Source organism: Aulonocara sp. 'chitande type north' Nkhata Bay, linkage group LG3, assembly GCF_057382095.1.
Source record: "Aulonocara sp. 'chitande type north' Nkhata Bay isolate Kocher_YH1m ecotype deep benthic linkage group LG3, A_spYH_male_GT1.1, whole genome shotgun sequence".
In the NCBI taxonomy this organism is placed as follows: domain Eukaryota; kingdom Metazoa; phylum Chordata; class Actinopteri; order Cichliformes; family Cichlidae; genus Aulonocara; species Aulonocara sp. 'chitande type north' Nkhata Bay.
The window spans coordinates 36,016,854-36,033,364 of record NC_141346.1 but is presented as its reverse complement, the minus strand read 5'-3'; the positions used below and the strand labels follow the sequence as shown (position 1 = coordinate 36,033,364).

General features: G+C 46.3%; 1 protein-coding gene across 1 annotated transcript in view; it reads left to right on the top strand.

Annotated features, from left to right (window-relative positions):
• LOC147335398 (Fc receptor-like protein 5) overlaps positions 1-7,463 on the top strand; it is a 28,483-nt gene extending 21,020 nt beyond the window's left edge. Inside the window, exons 8-16 of the mRNA XM_086286062.1 lie at positions 136-408; positions 610-874; positions 1,358-1,641; positions 1,757-2,032; positions 2,235-2,534; positions 2,682-2,939; positions 3,194-3,441; positions 3,600-3,729; positions 7,396-7,463. Coding sequence (XP_086142188.1) covers positions 136-408; positions 610-874; positions 1,358-1,641; positions 1,757-2,032; positions 2,235-2,534; positions 2,682-2,939; positions 3,194-3,441; positions 3,600-3,729; positions 7,396-7,463 — 2,102 coding nt within the window. The remainder of the gene's footprint in view (positions 1-135; positions 409-609; positions 875-1,357; positions 1,642-1,756; positions 2,033-2,234; positions 2,535-2,681; positions 2,940-3,193; positions 3,442-3,599; positions 3,730-7,395) is intronic.
• Positions 7,464-16,511: the final 9,048 nt, after the last annotated feature.

The following is a 16,511-nucleotide window of genomic DNA, read 5'->3' as shown; positions in this document are numbered from 1 at the left end:
CTACATGCAGGATTACTAATTACTGTTTGTGTTTGTAGATAAATTAATTAGTGAATGTTTAAAGTGTGATCAGTACTGTAACAAGTTTATTCTTGATTATGTTTTAATGTTTTACTTATTTTGTTTCTTCAACAGCAAGTAAACCCAGAGCCACACTGACAGCACAAAGTTCAGTCATACCAGCAGGGGGCAGTGTGACACTGAGCTGCTCTGTGGAGGGCTCTGCTGGCTGGAAGTTTGACTGGTTCAGACGTGATTCAGTCTCTTCTAAAGCTCAGCTCATGAGAGGAAATGAAGCAAACAGAGTTATTAGTGTCTCACAAGGAGGTCTGTACCACTGCAGAGGAGGGAGAGGAGATCCAGTTTACTACACAGAGGACAGCAGTGACGTCACAGTTAGAGAAACTCGTGAGATTAAAAATTTTATTTCTGCCAAACTGAGAGATGTTATTTTGTGTTCTGTGCTAACAATTTCATTCAACAACGGTGAGTTTATTAAACCTGATATTAGAAACAACTCCTGACAAATAGAAGAATTTATTCCGTCTTATTTTTTTTTTTATCTTCATGTTTCTTTTTGTCTCTAACTGGATATTTGTCTGTGAACAGTTCCCAGTAAGCCCACTGTGACCCTGCAGCCATCCTGGACTCAGATATACAGCGGTGAGACAGTCACTGTCAGATGTGAGATTCAGGGAGGTGAAGGAGCTCAGTGGACGTATGAATGGAGAGCAGCCAAGTTAAACACACCTCCAACATCCAATGAATACAGAATCATCAGAGCTACTGAGTCTGACAGTGGAGGATACAGCTGCCGGGGCAGAAGGGACTATTTCTTCTCAGAGTGGAGTGATATCATCACACTGACTGTATCATGTAAGATCTTTCATCCAGAGTATCTAAATAAGGAAAAAGCACTTCTTCTTTCTTACAGCTTTATAACTGTCTTTCATGTTGGTCAGTAAAATGTTTAGTTTTTATTCCAACAACAAAAACCTGAACAGCAGCTTTTTATTCACAGTGAAGAGAACAAAACATATGAGAGTAACTTCTCTGCTGTGCAGCTCTAATACATGAAAGATGAAATGCAGAACAAATGCTGGATCTGTCTCAGCTGCTCCACCACATCCACTAAGAAACATTAATAAATCCACTGATTGTTCCTCATGTGTGTTTTTAACTTAGAAATGCAGCAAATTAAATATGAAAGATTAGTGTTGTGTTTGTGTGATAGTTGTACAGTTTGTTGCAGCTTCACCATTAAAGTTATGTGATATTTATTATTTCCATATTTCCACCAAGTTATTTCAACTGGTTTGATTCAGTCATTGACTTTTGTTCTTTTTCTAAACTGAACTGCAGATAAACCAAAGGCCAAACTGAGAGCTGATAACACAGCTGTTCCAGTAGGGGGCAGTGTGACCCTGACCTGCTCTGTGAACCCATCATCATCATCTGGATGGAAATACTACTGGTACAGAGATGAGAAATCCTCTGAAGCCCTGACCACACAAGATGCAGTTTTCCACTCAAATGGACAAATCAGTGTCTCACAGGAAGGACTCTACAGGTGCAGAGGAGGAAGAGGAAACCCAGTTTACTACACAGAGGACAGCCAGTCAGTCAGGATTGGGAAAACTGGTCAGTTTAACATAAAGTCAAATAAACTCCTGATTAAGGAGGAAGATGAAGAACAAAAGGCATTAACATTTTTGACATTCATGTGTTTTTATTGTACTTTCTTGAACAGTAACAGCCTCAAACAGGCCTGTTGTGACTCTGTATCCAAACTGGTCTGAGATATACAGAGGAGAGACGATCACTGTCAGATGTGAGATCCATGGAGGAGACACTGAGTGGGATTATGAGTGGGAAACAAACAGCATGATAAAAGCTCCAAATCAAAATGAATACAGGATTAGATCTGCTTCATCATCCAACAGTGGAAACTATCGCTGTAAGGGCAGAATGAAAAGTTCACAGCATGAAACAACAGAGTGGAGTGATTCAGTCACACTGACAGTTTCTGACAGTAAGTAGAGTCATAGTTCATTTAACCTGGAAATAGAAACAGTTTGTAAAAATGTGTTTTTATTAGTACATGTTGAGATATTTGACATGTTTAGATAGTCTCACTCTTAAAGTTCATCATAAATATTTGTGAGTCAACATTTTAGCGACATTGAATTCAGAGTTAAGAGACGAAAGATTGAGAGAAAATCTTTGTTGAACAGATGAACCCCGTCCTGTCCTCACTGTGTCTCCATCATGGCTGAGTCCTGGAGCCTCAGTAACTCTGAACTGTGAGGTTGAACATCCGTCTGCAGGATGGAGCTTCTACTGGTATAAAGCTGTTCCTGATCTATCAGAGAAATCCTCCAGTTATGAGCTGCTACCTGATGGCAGTGGGACTGCACAGGACTCCTACATCATTCATGGACAGACACACACAGCAGGATATGTGTGCAGAGCTGGAAGAGGAGACCCAGAGTATCACACTGATCACAGTCAACCAAAGTTTGTCTTGTCTGCAGGTCAGTTTGAGGAATTTTAATTTTCATGTTGATAATTTGAAAGTCTGTAAATCTGGCTGCATGACTATCAGGACTCCTGTGAACCACACAGAAGTTTTTAATGCTAACATCTGTGAGCTTTGTCTCTTCACTGCATGTTGTTTCCAGATGTTCATTCAGCAGCGTCTCTCACAGTGAGTCCTGACAGAGTGCAACACTTCACCTCTGACTCTGTCTCACTGACCTGTGAGGGAAACTCCACTGAGTGGAGAGTGAGGAAGTTCTCTGAGGACGGCCGACTCTCTGACTGTAGGAGAATGACTGGATCCACATGTGACATCAACACATCAAAGTCAGATACTGCAGTGTACTGGTGTGAGTCTGGATCAGGAGAGTTCAGCAGTGCAGTCAACATCACTGTACAGAGTATGTTATTATACATTTACTACTTGGATTTGAATGATTCAAACATCACATGAACATTTGTTCCAGCTTTGCTGTATGTGAAGTCATTTCATGTGGGAAAAATAAAACACATACAGCAGTTTTTAAATACACAAGATCAGATCTTCATGATGAAAAACATTTGTACAATCTGTTCTTATTATTGTTTGTCAGCTTTTTCTAAAAGTGTGCAGCAGCTGATGTGACTGAAACAATTGTGTGTGATTGTGTCACAGATGATGGTAATGGTCCTATCCTGGTGAGTCCTGTTCATCCTGTGACTGAGGGAGCTTCTGTTAGTCTGAGCTGCAGTTTGAGAACACAAAAAATACTTTCCAATGTGTTTTTCTATCACAATGACAAACTTATTCAAAATGATCCCCGAGGGGAGCTGAAGATCTCTGCAGTGTCAAAGTCTGATGAAGGTTTCTACAAGTGTCAGTACTCAGGAAGAGAGTCAGCACAGAGCTGGATGTCAGTTAAAGGTGAGCAGGATCAAAACATTTGATTGATTTTGTAGATGAGTTTAATGACTGAGAAGGAACATTAGATTGTCTGATTTAAGTCTCAAAGTCACTTGGCTCTATTTTATAAATGCATTTATTCATAAGATTATAATTTATTAATAATTAATTGCTATTTGTTGTTACAGTAACCATGTCAGGAGCTGACAGCTCTTCATCTCCTGTGTGGTTGATTGTTGGACTGGTTTGTGGAGTCTCTCTCATTATTATTCTCCTGCTCTTGTTGTATCGCTGCAGACAGTCCAAGTGTAAGAGCCTCTTTTCTGTTTTTATTATTATTCATATTACATTAGGAATCTATTAGTATTAGTATTTTACTAATTTTATTTTCTTTCATCTCCTTTATTTAAACGTTGTTTTCAAGCTCTGAATCAGCAGACATGGCTTTAAAGTTCAGATTATAGTGCCCCCTGTTGGTGTGACATTGTCTTACATCGTGTTGAGACTTTTTCTGGTGGACATTTTTTTTATGATGGAAATCCAGAAATTATACCCAACCCTTTTGCTCTTTCCTATCCTCCTGATAACCACCTGACCTTCCTGATCCCCGCCCCTCTGCTTCCCCCTCATACTCTGCTGGTTAACTTGGTTGTTTGGACACCATACATTGCACTCGTACAGAGTGGAGAAAACTGTAGACTATTTTGATAAATGCAAATCTTTTTTTAAATTAATATAGTGATCTGTTTTATTTAAGAAGCAATAAGCAGTAAAACTAAAAGATCAAACTGTAAATAAGACAATACAGAATAACGTCTTTCTTCCTCTGAACAGACTTTGATGCCTACATGTGTAAGAGATAGTTGTTGGTTATGTCTTTTCTCCAACAGGTTTATTTTTATCCTCTGCAAGTCAGATACCTCATAAGAGGAAATGAAGCCTGCGGTTTATTTTCTTTAAAGTCAACACAGCAAAGTGGAAATGTGCAGGTATGACAATGTGTGAAAACAGGTTAAAAGTAGCTTTATTGTGGTGATGACACATGCTGGACTAAAGGATAAATAAAGCATGTGGGCATCAAGAGAAACGGTGAAAAGCTTGTTTCTCACGCTCATGTCTTTCAGAGTCTCTGCATGGACGTGCTGTAAATGTTCATTTATCTCTGACATACATAAAATCATCCATCACTCTCTCTGTCCACAACATCATATACAGACATGTTTTTCTTCTTACTGCAACTTCCAAACATGTCAGTTCCTCACAGTATAACACAAAAATGTATAAGCTGCAAATAAGCTAAAAACATGAAATTATATGTTAATGTATTTTACCTTTCAAACACAAAAGTGATGGGAAGAAGAAACACGCCTGCTGTTAAACAATCTAAAACACCCGGATGTCAACATGTTTGTATGTGTAGATGATGTCATAGCGCAGTGGCCCGTGGAAATAGGATGGACTCAAGTGCAGATCAAAAACCGGAGGCCAGAGGTGTGGTGTAACGAAAAGAGACTTTATTTTACAAAGCTCAGAGGCTAACAGAAATTGCAGACTAGAATCAATGAACATAGATGTCTGAGGCGAGAGAAAATACTGTGATGATAACTAGATGGCAGGGATAACTGGGTGTAGGTACTGGGCAGGGGAAACTGTGGCAGGCCAGGGCACTGAAACAGAGGAGAGAGCAGTCAGGGGAATCCCACAGAGGGTTGCGAGTGAATCTAAGGATAGTACACTGAGCTGTCTTACAAGCTTGCAGGTGGGGGTTGTGTGGAGGGGGGAGGCAGGAGAGGTCCAGGTGGGTGCTGCATGCAATGCAGGGAGGCAGGCAGGAGAGAATGGCAGTTCCAAAACGGAGAGGGATTACCGGCGGCAGCAAACTGGTATCCAGGAGAACTTGGTAGGTGGGTTTCAGAGGCTGACGAGAAAAACAGAGGAGATACGGTTAATACACACGAGGAGTCACCAAGGAATGGACATGAGGCCGAGAACTGACAAAAGTTGGCAGATAATCTGGCGAAAACCAGTTGAGTGCGCCGGTCATAAATACTGCTGGTATGATTGCCATCAGGTGAGGAACAACAAAGACTCCACCCAGTGGGGAGGAGCCGATGCTGTGGAAAACCACCCAGACCACGACAGATGATACTGCACCAAACCTTAATTATAACCTTTGTAAGAATGTGTTTGACAGGATTAAGGATGGAGGCTGTGTTTGCAGGCTTTAACTTAGATTGATTTTATAGACTGTATATTGACAATGGCCACTGTCTTGTTTTTTGAGTGATAAACTGAGGTACACTGCATGCTTATATGGAGGGGACTAGCCAATCGCAAAGTTACCACACTTTAAAGCTTTCACTGCTCTGTTGTCTTTTTGGACTAATGTGGGCGGAGCCTATAATAACTTTTATAGTGTGAAAGATGAGTTCCACTTAGACAGGTTATGGAGAGACAGACCACCATTCATGTTCGCATCTATACCTAGTTGCAATCACCTGAATCACTAGTTAACATAATAATATATGACTTTTGACTGTGTGAGGAAGCCAGAGTACCTGGAGAGAACCCAGACAAGGAGAACATGCAAACTCCACACAAAAATCCTCAGCTGGTGGATTCAAACCTGCAACCTTCTTAATGTTTAATGTCTGTGTAGGTTCTCAGTCATCCATCTCATGGTGATCTAAGGAGTTTGGAAAGAAAGTGACTAAACTTCTTTAAGTTTCTTTAAGACGTGTCACCTCTCATTTAAGAGGCTTCTTCACTTCTAGAGGCAAACAGTGGAGACTCCAGAGTATTTTAACCTTAGTGGGAGTTGTCTCTTAAAAAGGCTCGTAGACCCAATACTAATCATATGTGTCATCACATGAGCGAAGGTGTGAATAAAGGTTTGGGTCATTATGCTGCATTCCAGACACCTCTGAACTCGGATGTTGGAAATTGGGAGTGACGTCACTCCCGAGTTAGAAAAAAAGCTAGGAAACAGGATTTGTTTTGGTTCTTGGTAAATTAGAGCCACGCAGGTATGAATAGTAGTGCAGCATAATACTTGTTTTTTTGACTAATTGGTGCTCAAACCTAATCATGGCGTTTTTAGTGAGTCAAAAATACACCACAGTGGCAGTACAGACTTTGTCGTGGCCAGATGACTGGAGAGTGGCGCGAGCCCAAAAGCGGACGGTTGAGACAGGAATGAACTTAACAAAAAACAAGCCGTTTACTTTAGGCTGGATCAACAATATAAACAAAAGCAAACAGAAACTAGGACGATGTTAACAGTAAACTAAACTGGGGAAAACTAACACTAGACACAGTGAACATGAAACCTGAATGTGGCTAACATGGACATGAATACCTGAGACTTGACTGAACAGAAACATGGCACATGGTGAAAAGATGACCTGCCAACGAACGAATGAAAACTCACACCAAAAATACACAAGAGGCTGACGAAGGAAGTGGAACACACGGGAAACACAACTGCAATAAACATAATGACGCACAAGGAAGACAAACCAAACACAGGACGTGATACTGTCAAAATAAAACAGAAAAAATGGAAAAAGACACCTGAACCAGGGAAGAAACAGACATGGGGACATAGAAGCAGAAATGGGAGGTGAAAACAGTGACATGACTGGACACAACACACGTGGACATACAAGACTGACAGAGGCGACATGGAAGTACGAGGGGAACGTGGCAAGGGAACAAGGAGACGAGACACGGACATGACTAAGGAACAAACACAGAAGACATGACTCAGACAGGAAACAGGGAATGACACAGCGACAAGAAAACATCGATCAGAAATATGACTAAACTTGGATGCAAAACCAGGTCTAACCTCAATACTAACTAATAGAAAACTAAAAGATCACAACACAAAGAAATCACAAAAACACAAAAAACTCAAACTGCTGGGTCAAACGACCTCGAACCATAACAGTTTTACTCCTGTTTATGTTCAGTGCCGCCATCTTGGATCGTTAACTCAGAGTACGCTGGTCTGCTCAGACTTTCAGAGTGGGAGATCTGAGTTGAGGAAGCGTTCCACAAAAAAAAATTGTGAATGGCAACTTACTTCGACTTATTCAGGAATTCTAACCAGAGATTTCAGGAGAGACCTTGCCTCACCCTATCATGTGACCAGTTCAAGGTTCAAGATAGGTACTGGTATCCGGTGCTATCATGGCACCATTTCTGACATAAACAGGCCGAAAAGCAGCGCACATTGTTGTGATGTGTCATATCGTGTCGTGTTGTGTTATATGTAGTGCCAACGTAGGACAGTTTTTCCAATTTCATTGTACTACTGTACTATGTATGACTGTGCAATGACAATAAAGAGTTATCTTATCTCATCTTATCTTATCTTACATTTCGGTGCTTTATTTCGGTGCTTTTTTTTTTTCCTGAGATGTGATACACTTCAGATTCTAGCCAATCATTTTACCTTTCCAAGGATAGTAGGCTGGCCCAGGTACACACGTTCTTTTAGAGCAGGGCCCTGTTTCAGGAAGCCGGTTTAGTGGAAAAACTGAGTAAGTATACCCTGAGTTAACGAAAACTCTGGGTTTTCGGTTTCACAAAGCGAGTTCAGCTGCAGCCTGAGTGAGTCACTATGACGACACACTCCGTGAAGCTAACCTGCCCCCTAGCAGGTTTACTACAACTAACCCTGACTGTCTCCGCCCCTTTGTCGGAAACCTGACAGTAGGAAGTGTCGGACATGGCGTGCCACTTCCTTGAAGAGCCAGTAGATCGTGAAGCCCAAATTCTCCGCAGAGAGTGATTAGAGCGCGTTTGGACATTTTATCATTTCCTGATGATTTCCTGTGTGAACGTTACCGTTTCTCAGCACAATCTATAATTTATTTGGATAACATCCTCAGGCCATATATTACGCATGTGACACATCGCGGACATGCTCTCAGTTCATTGCATATTATTTGTATTGCACTTCGGTTTCTTGCAAACGGGAGCTTTCTGTATAATATTGGTGACGCTGAGCACGTTTCCAAGGCTACCGTCTGTCGGGCAGTCAGGAATGTTACAGTTGCACTGAAACGTCTCCTGTACTCGTCTGTGGTGTTCCCCGGTCACAGACCCACAAGATTTATCAAAGAGGGATGCCACAAAATTGCAGGTATCAGGATGACCAAAACTTAATGTATGATGTGGTGATACTTGAACTACTACTTAAATTGCACATTTATTTTCAGGGTTCCCAGGCGTGATTGGCTGTACAGATGGCACTCACATTCCAATCATTGCTCCTTCAGTAAATGAAGGAGACTATGTGAACAGGAAGTCTTTCCACAGCATTAATGTGCAGGTACATAGTTCCCTGTAGCATGTCAAACTAACAAATTATTTCATTATAGTAATGGATGCTAATTTGTGTTCTCTGCACTGTGAAGATCATATGTGATGCTGCCAACATTATCACAAATGTGGAAGCCAAGTGGCCAGGCTCTGTCCATGATTCACAAATATTCCGTGAATGTACACTGAGCACAAAATTTGGACATGGTGAGTTGAGAATACTTTAAAATATATAAAGACCAATTGCTTCAGGGACATTTGAACTGAAGTGTACCCTTCTGTCTTAGGAGAGTTCACTGGCTACTTGCTTGGTGATAGGGGGTATCCATGTTTACCCTATTTGCTTACCCCTTACTCTGACCCTGAACCGGGCCCACAGCAGCGATATAATCTGGCTAATTGCAGGACAAGAGCCAGAATTGAAATGACTATCGGAATGCTTAAGGCCCGGTTCCAGTGCCTGCAAAGACTCAGGGTCACCCCAGAAAGGGCATGTGACATTATTGTGGCATGTGTGATTCTTCACAACATTGCCACAATTAGAGGAGAACACTGTCCTTCTGAACCAAACATCAGCAGTGATCCAAACCATGAACATCCTGACCCTCCCACGGACATACAAGATGGGAGCGCAGTCAGAGACACCATATGTCACAATCATTTCTTTTGACCCATCACCTCAACATGTTGAAAGAAGAATAAACAGATTTTTTGTTCAACTGGCTTTATTGGTCGCCTGTGTTTCCTGTACACAAAGTATTAAAAGATGTAAACCTCATAAAGTGTCTCTGTTGCTTCCTCCTCTGTAACAGCTGTCAATGTTTCTTCATTATTTTCCTGTAGTAAAGAAATAAACAACATTGCTGTTCTACTGTAAACTCATATAATCTGTGGAGTATTACTCACAACTGCATGTTGGTCTGGCTCAACAGGAGGCTGCACCAGATGCAGTACACCATCACCATCAACTGATAGAATATGAGGTTTATACAGGTCACTTATAACTTACAAGGGACCAAATGGCAATTAACAAACATACCAATCACCTTACACTTCATTGTCATTATGCTCTCAAAGACAACCAAGACTGAGGCAAGGCAAAATCAGTAGGAAAATAACTTCACTACAAAATAATCCATTATGGTAAAGAGTTTATCAAATGAATGAGTAGCACTGCAAAGGTGACTGTGAAGAAAGGATGTATGCACATCATGTATTATTTTGAATTTACCCCCTATGAAGGCACTTGTGTCTTGCGGGGTTATTGACTCAGAGGATGTCCCCGCAGAGATGCCTTCGGCCACAGGGCGCCCACTGTTTTGGCTGAGGGCCAACTGCTCAGCCTCTGTGAGTGGTGGTGGTGGAGGACCCCCACCTGTTTTTCGGGCCTCCGCTTTTTTTCTGTTGGCTATAACGGGCCACATTTGAGCATACAGAGTAAGCAAATATGTACTTGTAATGTGCTCAGATAATTTCAATAAGTGCTTACAGAAAGAAAATTAATGTAGCCTCTAACTGCAATTGATTTACATCGGACAAACAGACCAAGCACTATGGCTCATAATACAATTACACCTCACCTGTTTGGACTATATTTTTATATTTAATTTTTACTTGCTGCCAGGCACATTTGGGGCCTGTTGGGTTGCACCTGCGCTCACATCACATCACAAAATAAAATGTATAAAATAACAAATAAAATAACATATGATAAAATAACGTGTTAAATGGGTGGAAATCCCTCGATCAATGTTTATATTAAGACTCACGCATTGACTCTGTCGGCTATGTTTTGCCATGCATGCTCCCTTTCTTTTGCAGCTGTGGCTGTGTTACTTTTTTCCGCGGAATTTGCATGTTATCGGCATATACTGCCATCAGAATTTCGGCCTCAAGCGCTGTGAAATACATTGACCGCGCCTTCTTTCCCTCCGTCTCCATGGTGACTCGCTTAATCTGTGCTCCGCTTATCAGGGCTTTATGTATCCTCGTCCGCGCGCTTCACTTGGGGTTAAAGCAACTCCGCGTTGACTGAACTAATTGTTATCAGCCTTTCTGAAACCGAATATTCCGAGTTGGACAGTTCGGGGTTACTCAACCGTGAGTGTCGTTTTTCACTCTGAGTTTTCCAAACCAGCTTCCTGAAACAGGGCCCAGAACTACAGATTAAAAATGCCCAAGGCGAAGCGGTCAAAAGTCTGGCTGTACTTCACAGCCAAAGATGCAAACTCAGCAGCCTGCAACAAGTGCTTTAAGGTGATACTGTGCAAAGGAGGTAACACCGCGATTCTGATGAAACACCTGGCGACGCATAGCATTTTTTTTTAAAGCCGAGAAATGCACCGTACCTACTATGGGTGTGATGCCTGTCATCGGACCGGAGTTAGTAACATCCCGCAAGAACCCGAAGAGGAGAGTCCTGGCCCCTAGCCCTGCCAGTGTAGCAGAAATGATGAGGATGATGATGCAGCAGCAGCAGTTCTTCTCTGCGTGAGTAGCTTAATGTTGTTCGTGTGTAATTTACATTGAGTAGGCTAACCACGTTATTACATTAATTCATGTAAGGTGAACTAGCAAACGCCGTCGTAGTTACATGCGGCTGTCTTCTTGTTTGATGGCAGATACTCCCTTCACCCTGGCCAAAAAGGCTAAAATGACCAAAGAAAAAGTGGGAAACACCTAAACATGAGAGGTTTTTGGACAAAGTTTGTGTTTTTTCCATTGTTTAAGCACTGCTTCCAGCCAAGAGTGATACCATATATGCCCCATAGCTGCAGAAAAGGCTAACATTGTTATCTTTTTGCAAAAAAACTGTCATGGTCTCCGTGCCTGCCCGGTCGGCCCCACAAGGCTACAATTGCTGTTGCTGTTTTCTCCCTCTCTGCCTGGGCGGAGCTCACTGTGGGCTCCCGCCCTTGGCCCACACACACACCTGACAACACTCACCCATCATCACCGGGAGCACTATTTGAGGCTGGAACACAGATCCTCTCGTCGCTGGATGATTGTACCCCTAACGTTAGTGTTCTCACAGCTCTTGTGCTTCATATCCGTGACTTGTGATTTGTTGGTGACCTGCCTTCTCGTCTGCTTCAGATCTCCCCCCCCCGGACCTGCGACCTCCCTGCTACGGGAAAGTGTGTGAGTGTGAGCGGAGAAGACGTGAGCGAGTTACCCTGTGATTCCCCCCGGAGTTTTTGGATCCCTTCACTGTACATATATTGCACTGCACTGTAAATAAACCACACCTTGGAGATACCTTATCGCTCTGCGTTGAATCCCTGTACCAGATCGTGACAGAATCATCCAGCCACGGAAATGGATTCAGCAGACCCAGCGGTCTCGACTCCCACCCTCGCCACTTTGGCCGCGATGCTGGCACGCCACGAGCAGATGTTCATTCACCTTCGAGCAGAGCTCGCGAACCTCACACAGGCCGTGGCTCAGCTAACACCGCTACCGGCCGCTCCTCTGGTCGCCGCTCCTCCGTTGGAGGCGCCAGTTCCAGCTGTAAGTGTCGCGCCACCTGTTCCCTCACCTGTTCACGTTGACAGATTCCTCCCTACTCCCAGGGCTTTCACGGGAGAGATTGATAAATGTGCTGGTTTTCTCACTCAGTGTACCCTTCAGTTTCGCCAGCAACCGCAAGCCTTTTCTACTGATGGTGCTAAAATCGCTTATATCGTCCAGTTACTCCAGGACCGTGCTCTAACCTGGGCTCAAGCTGCGCTTCAGGCGGAGCCGGACATCACCTTTTCTGACTTTCTGACTAAGTTTAAAGGTGTGTTTGACAGGAAAGCCACAACTGCCACCGCCGGCCAGCGCTTGCTTGCGCTTAAACAAGGTAAACGCAGCATGGCTGATTTTTCTATTGACTTTTCTACCTTGGCTGAACAGGCGAAATGGGGGGAAGAGGCCCTTAAAAGTGCATTGCTCACTAATATTAATGAGGAAATAAGGAATGAACTTATGCTCCGAGAACTACCTTCCTCCCTGGATGCGCTTTTGGTTTTGTGTATGCGGGTGGACGATCAGGTGCGCGCACATCGGAGCATGGGAGCGCAGTCAGAGACACCATAAAAATGAATTATTTTAATGAAAAGAATTCATTTGATAATAGTAAAACGATTCTGTGGACAAGGCAGCAGCTGGACTTTTGTGGGACCCCTACTGCGGCCCATGGGTTGTGTGACGCCGACGCCGGGGATGGGGAAGAGCCCATGCAGCTTGGGCGCTCGCGGCTGTCGCCCGCGGAGCGCCAGCGCCGCCTTGCCTCCGGTGAGTGCGTTTACTGCAGCCGTAAAGGCCACTCTGTCTCCTCCTGCCCAACGCTGGCAAAAGGGCGCGCTCACCAGTGATCGTGAGGGTGCTGGTGGGCGATCTGTCGAGTGAAAGCCCTCTCCCCAGACTTCTTTTACCGGCTACTCTGCGTGTTCGGACTGTTTCTCATTCTCTCTCCGTTCTCATTGACTCTGGGGCTGAGCAGAACTTTATTGACACCTCACTCGCCGCCAAACTGAACATCGCCTTGGAGCCCCCTCCGCGTTCACGCACTGTCGGGCCAGCGCCTGCCTGACATCACTCATGTTTCTGAATTCCTTTCATTATCTCTCTCTGGCAATCACACAGAAAGGATTTGTTTTTTTTCGTTTAAGGCTCCTCTCACTCCGCTGGTTCTGGGTCACCCCTGGCTTGTCCTCCACAACCCGCATATCGACTGGGAGAAGGGTGCCGTACTAGGTTGGAGTGTGGCCTGCCATATGAACTGCCTCCGGGCTACGGCTTCCCCCGTTTCGCTCCCACCCACGGCCTCGCCGTCGGACGCCCCGGACCTCTCGATGGTTCCGCGGGTTTATCATGATCTGCGGGATGTTTTTTGTAAGGATCGGGCGCGGTCCCTTCCCCCGCACCGCCTGTACGATTGTGCCGTCGATCTTCTTCCTGGAGCTCCGCTGCCGTCTAGCCGCCTGTACAGCCTCTCCCGGCCTGAGAGGGATGCTATGGAGCGCTACATCTCGGAGTCGCTGGCGGCGGGGTTGATTCGCCCCTCCTCTTCCCCTGTCGCGGCTGGGTTTTTTTTTGTGGATAAGAAGGATGGTTCGCTGCGGCCGTGTATTGACTTTTGGGGCCTTAATCAGATCACTGTCAAGAACAAATACCCTTTGCCGTTGCTTTTCTCCGCCTTTGAACTGCTTCAGGGCATGACCGTCTTTACCAAGCTGGATCTGCGCAACGCTTACCACCTGGTGCGCATCAGGGAGGGGGATGAGTGGAAGACCGCGTTCAATACGCATCGGGGCCACTTTGAGTATCTCGTGATGCCGTTTGGGCTGACTAACGCCCCCGCGGTGTTTCAGGCGATGGTTAATGATGTCCTTCGTGATTTTGTTAACCGTTGTGTGTTTGTGTACTTAGATGACATCTTGGTCTTTTCTAAGACGCTCGAGGAGCACAAGGTCCATGTCCGGCAGGTCCTGCTACGCCTTCTGGAGAACCGGCTCTTTGTGAAGGGGGAGAAGTGCGACTTCCACGTGTCGTCTGTGAGTTTTCTGGGCCACATTATCGAGAAGGGGGACTTGCGGACAGATCCGGAGAAAGTGCGAGCTGTGGTGGAATGGCCTACTCCTCCTGATCGCCGCCAAGTGCAACGTTTTTTGGGATTCGCCAACTTTTACAGACGGTTCATTCGTGATTTCAGCAGAATCGCTCTCCCTCTCACTAAACTCACCTCTCCCAAGGTTCCCTTCCAGTGGGATTCTGCCGCTCAGCGAGCCTTCGCCCTGCTCAAGGACAGGTTCACCACCGCTCCCATACTCCGGCAACCGGACCTTACACGGCAGTTCGTTGTGGAAGTGGACGCGTCGGACTCCGGGGTTGGGGCAGTTCTGTCTCAACAGATGGACGGTAAGCTGCACCCGTGTGCCTTTTATTCTCGCCGTCTCTCCCCAGCAGAGTGTAACTATGACATCGGGGACCGGGAGCTTCTGGCCGTCAAGCTGGCCCTGGAGGAGTGGAGACATTGGTTGGAGGGAGCAGCGCAACCATTCATCGTCTGGACGGATCACAAGAATCTGGAGTACCTGCGCTCGGCTAGACGTCTCAATTCCCGGCAAGCCAGGTGGGCACTGTTTTTCGCTTGTTTTGACTTCACTATCACCTACAGGCCAGGAACACGGAACGTAAAGCCAGACGCCCTGTCCAGGCAATTCTCCATCATTGGGGAGGACTCGGACCCTGAGCCTGTCCTCCCGGCCGCCTGCGTAATTGGAGCCATCTCCTGGGAGATCGAGGGGCTCATCCAAGAGGCGCTGGAGACCGAACCGGATCCTGGCACTGGTCCACCTGGTCGCCTCTTCGTTCCTTCAGCCGTCCGCTCTCAGGTTCTCCAGTGGGCTCACACCGCCCGCTTTTCATGCCATCCTGGGGTCCTCCGCACCTGCTCGTTCCTCCGACGTTACTTCTGGTGGCCTGCTATGACTAGGGATGCCAAGGAGTATGTAGCCGCCTGTTCGACCTGCGCCCGGAATAAGCTTTCGAACCGCCCTCCACCGGGTCTTCTGCAGCCTCTCCCTACACCAGCTCGACCATGGTCCCATGTTTCTTTGGACTTTGTCACGGGCCTGCCGCCCTCCGCTGGTAACACCGCCATACTTACCATTATCGATCGTTTCTCCAAAGCTGCACACTTCGTCGCCCTCCCGAAGCTCCCCTCGGCCTTGGAGACGGCCCGGCTCCTCACCTCCCATGTGTTCCGTCTTCACGGGATCCCCGAGGACATCGTCTCGGATAGGGGGCCGCAATTCACGTCCCGTGTTTGGAGGGAGTTCTGCTCCGCACTGGGGGCCAAGGTCAGTCTGTCTTCCGGTTTCCATCCACAGAGTAACGGGCAATCGGAGCGGGCCAACCAGGAGCTGGAAGCTGCCCTCCGCTGTGTCACTTCGCACAACCAATCGACCTGGAGTGAACAGCTTCCATGGATCGAATACGCCCACAACAGCCACACATCCTCCGCCACGGGCAAGTCTCCCTTCGAAGCGTCCCTGGGCTATCAACCACCATTGCTCCTGGCCATCGAAGGTGAGCACTCCGTTCCTTCTGTACAGGCTCACCTCCGCGGGTGCCGTCGTGCCTGGCGGACGACTCGGGCTGCCCTGCTCCGTACTAAGGAGCGGAACAAGACCCTCGCTGACCGTCGCCGGACACCGGCCCCCGTGTACACCATCGGTCAACAAGTATGGCTGGCTACCCATTTTGTGCCGCTACGGACTGAGTCGAAGAAGCTGTCTCCTCAGTTTATTGGCCCTTTTCCCGTTGAGGCCATTGTGAACCCTGTGTCTGTCCGCCTCAAGCTGCCGCGCAACATGCGCATTCACAATGTCTTTCATGTGTCTCAGGTCAAGCCGGTGCTCTCCAGCCCGTTGTGCCCTCCCTCCAGGGCCCCGCCGCCCCCCCGGCTCGTGGATGGTCAGCTGGTCTACAATATCACCCGCATCATGGACTCCCGGCGCCGGGGTCGGGGTTTTCAGTACCTGGTTGACTGGGAGGGCTACGGGATAGAGGAACGCTCCTGGGTGCCTCGAGCTGCTGTCCTGGATGTTCCTTATGATGCTCCGGGACTTCCACCGCAGGCGTCCAGGTAAGCCTGGTGGGTCACCGGGAGGCTCCCGTTGAGGGGGGGGTACTGTCATGGTCTCCGTGCCTGCCCGGTCGGCCCCACAAGGCTACAATTGCTGTTGCTGTTTTCTCCCTCTCTGCCTGG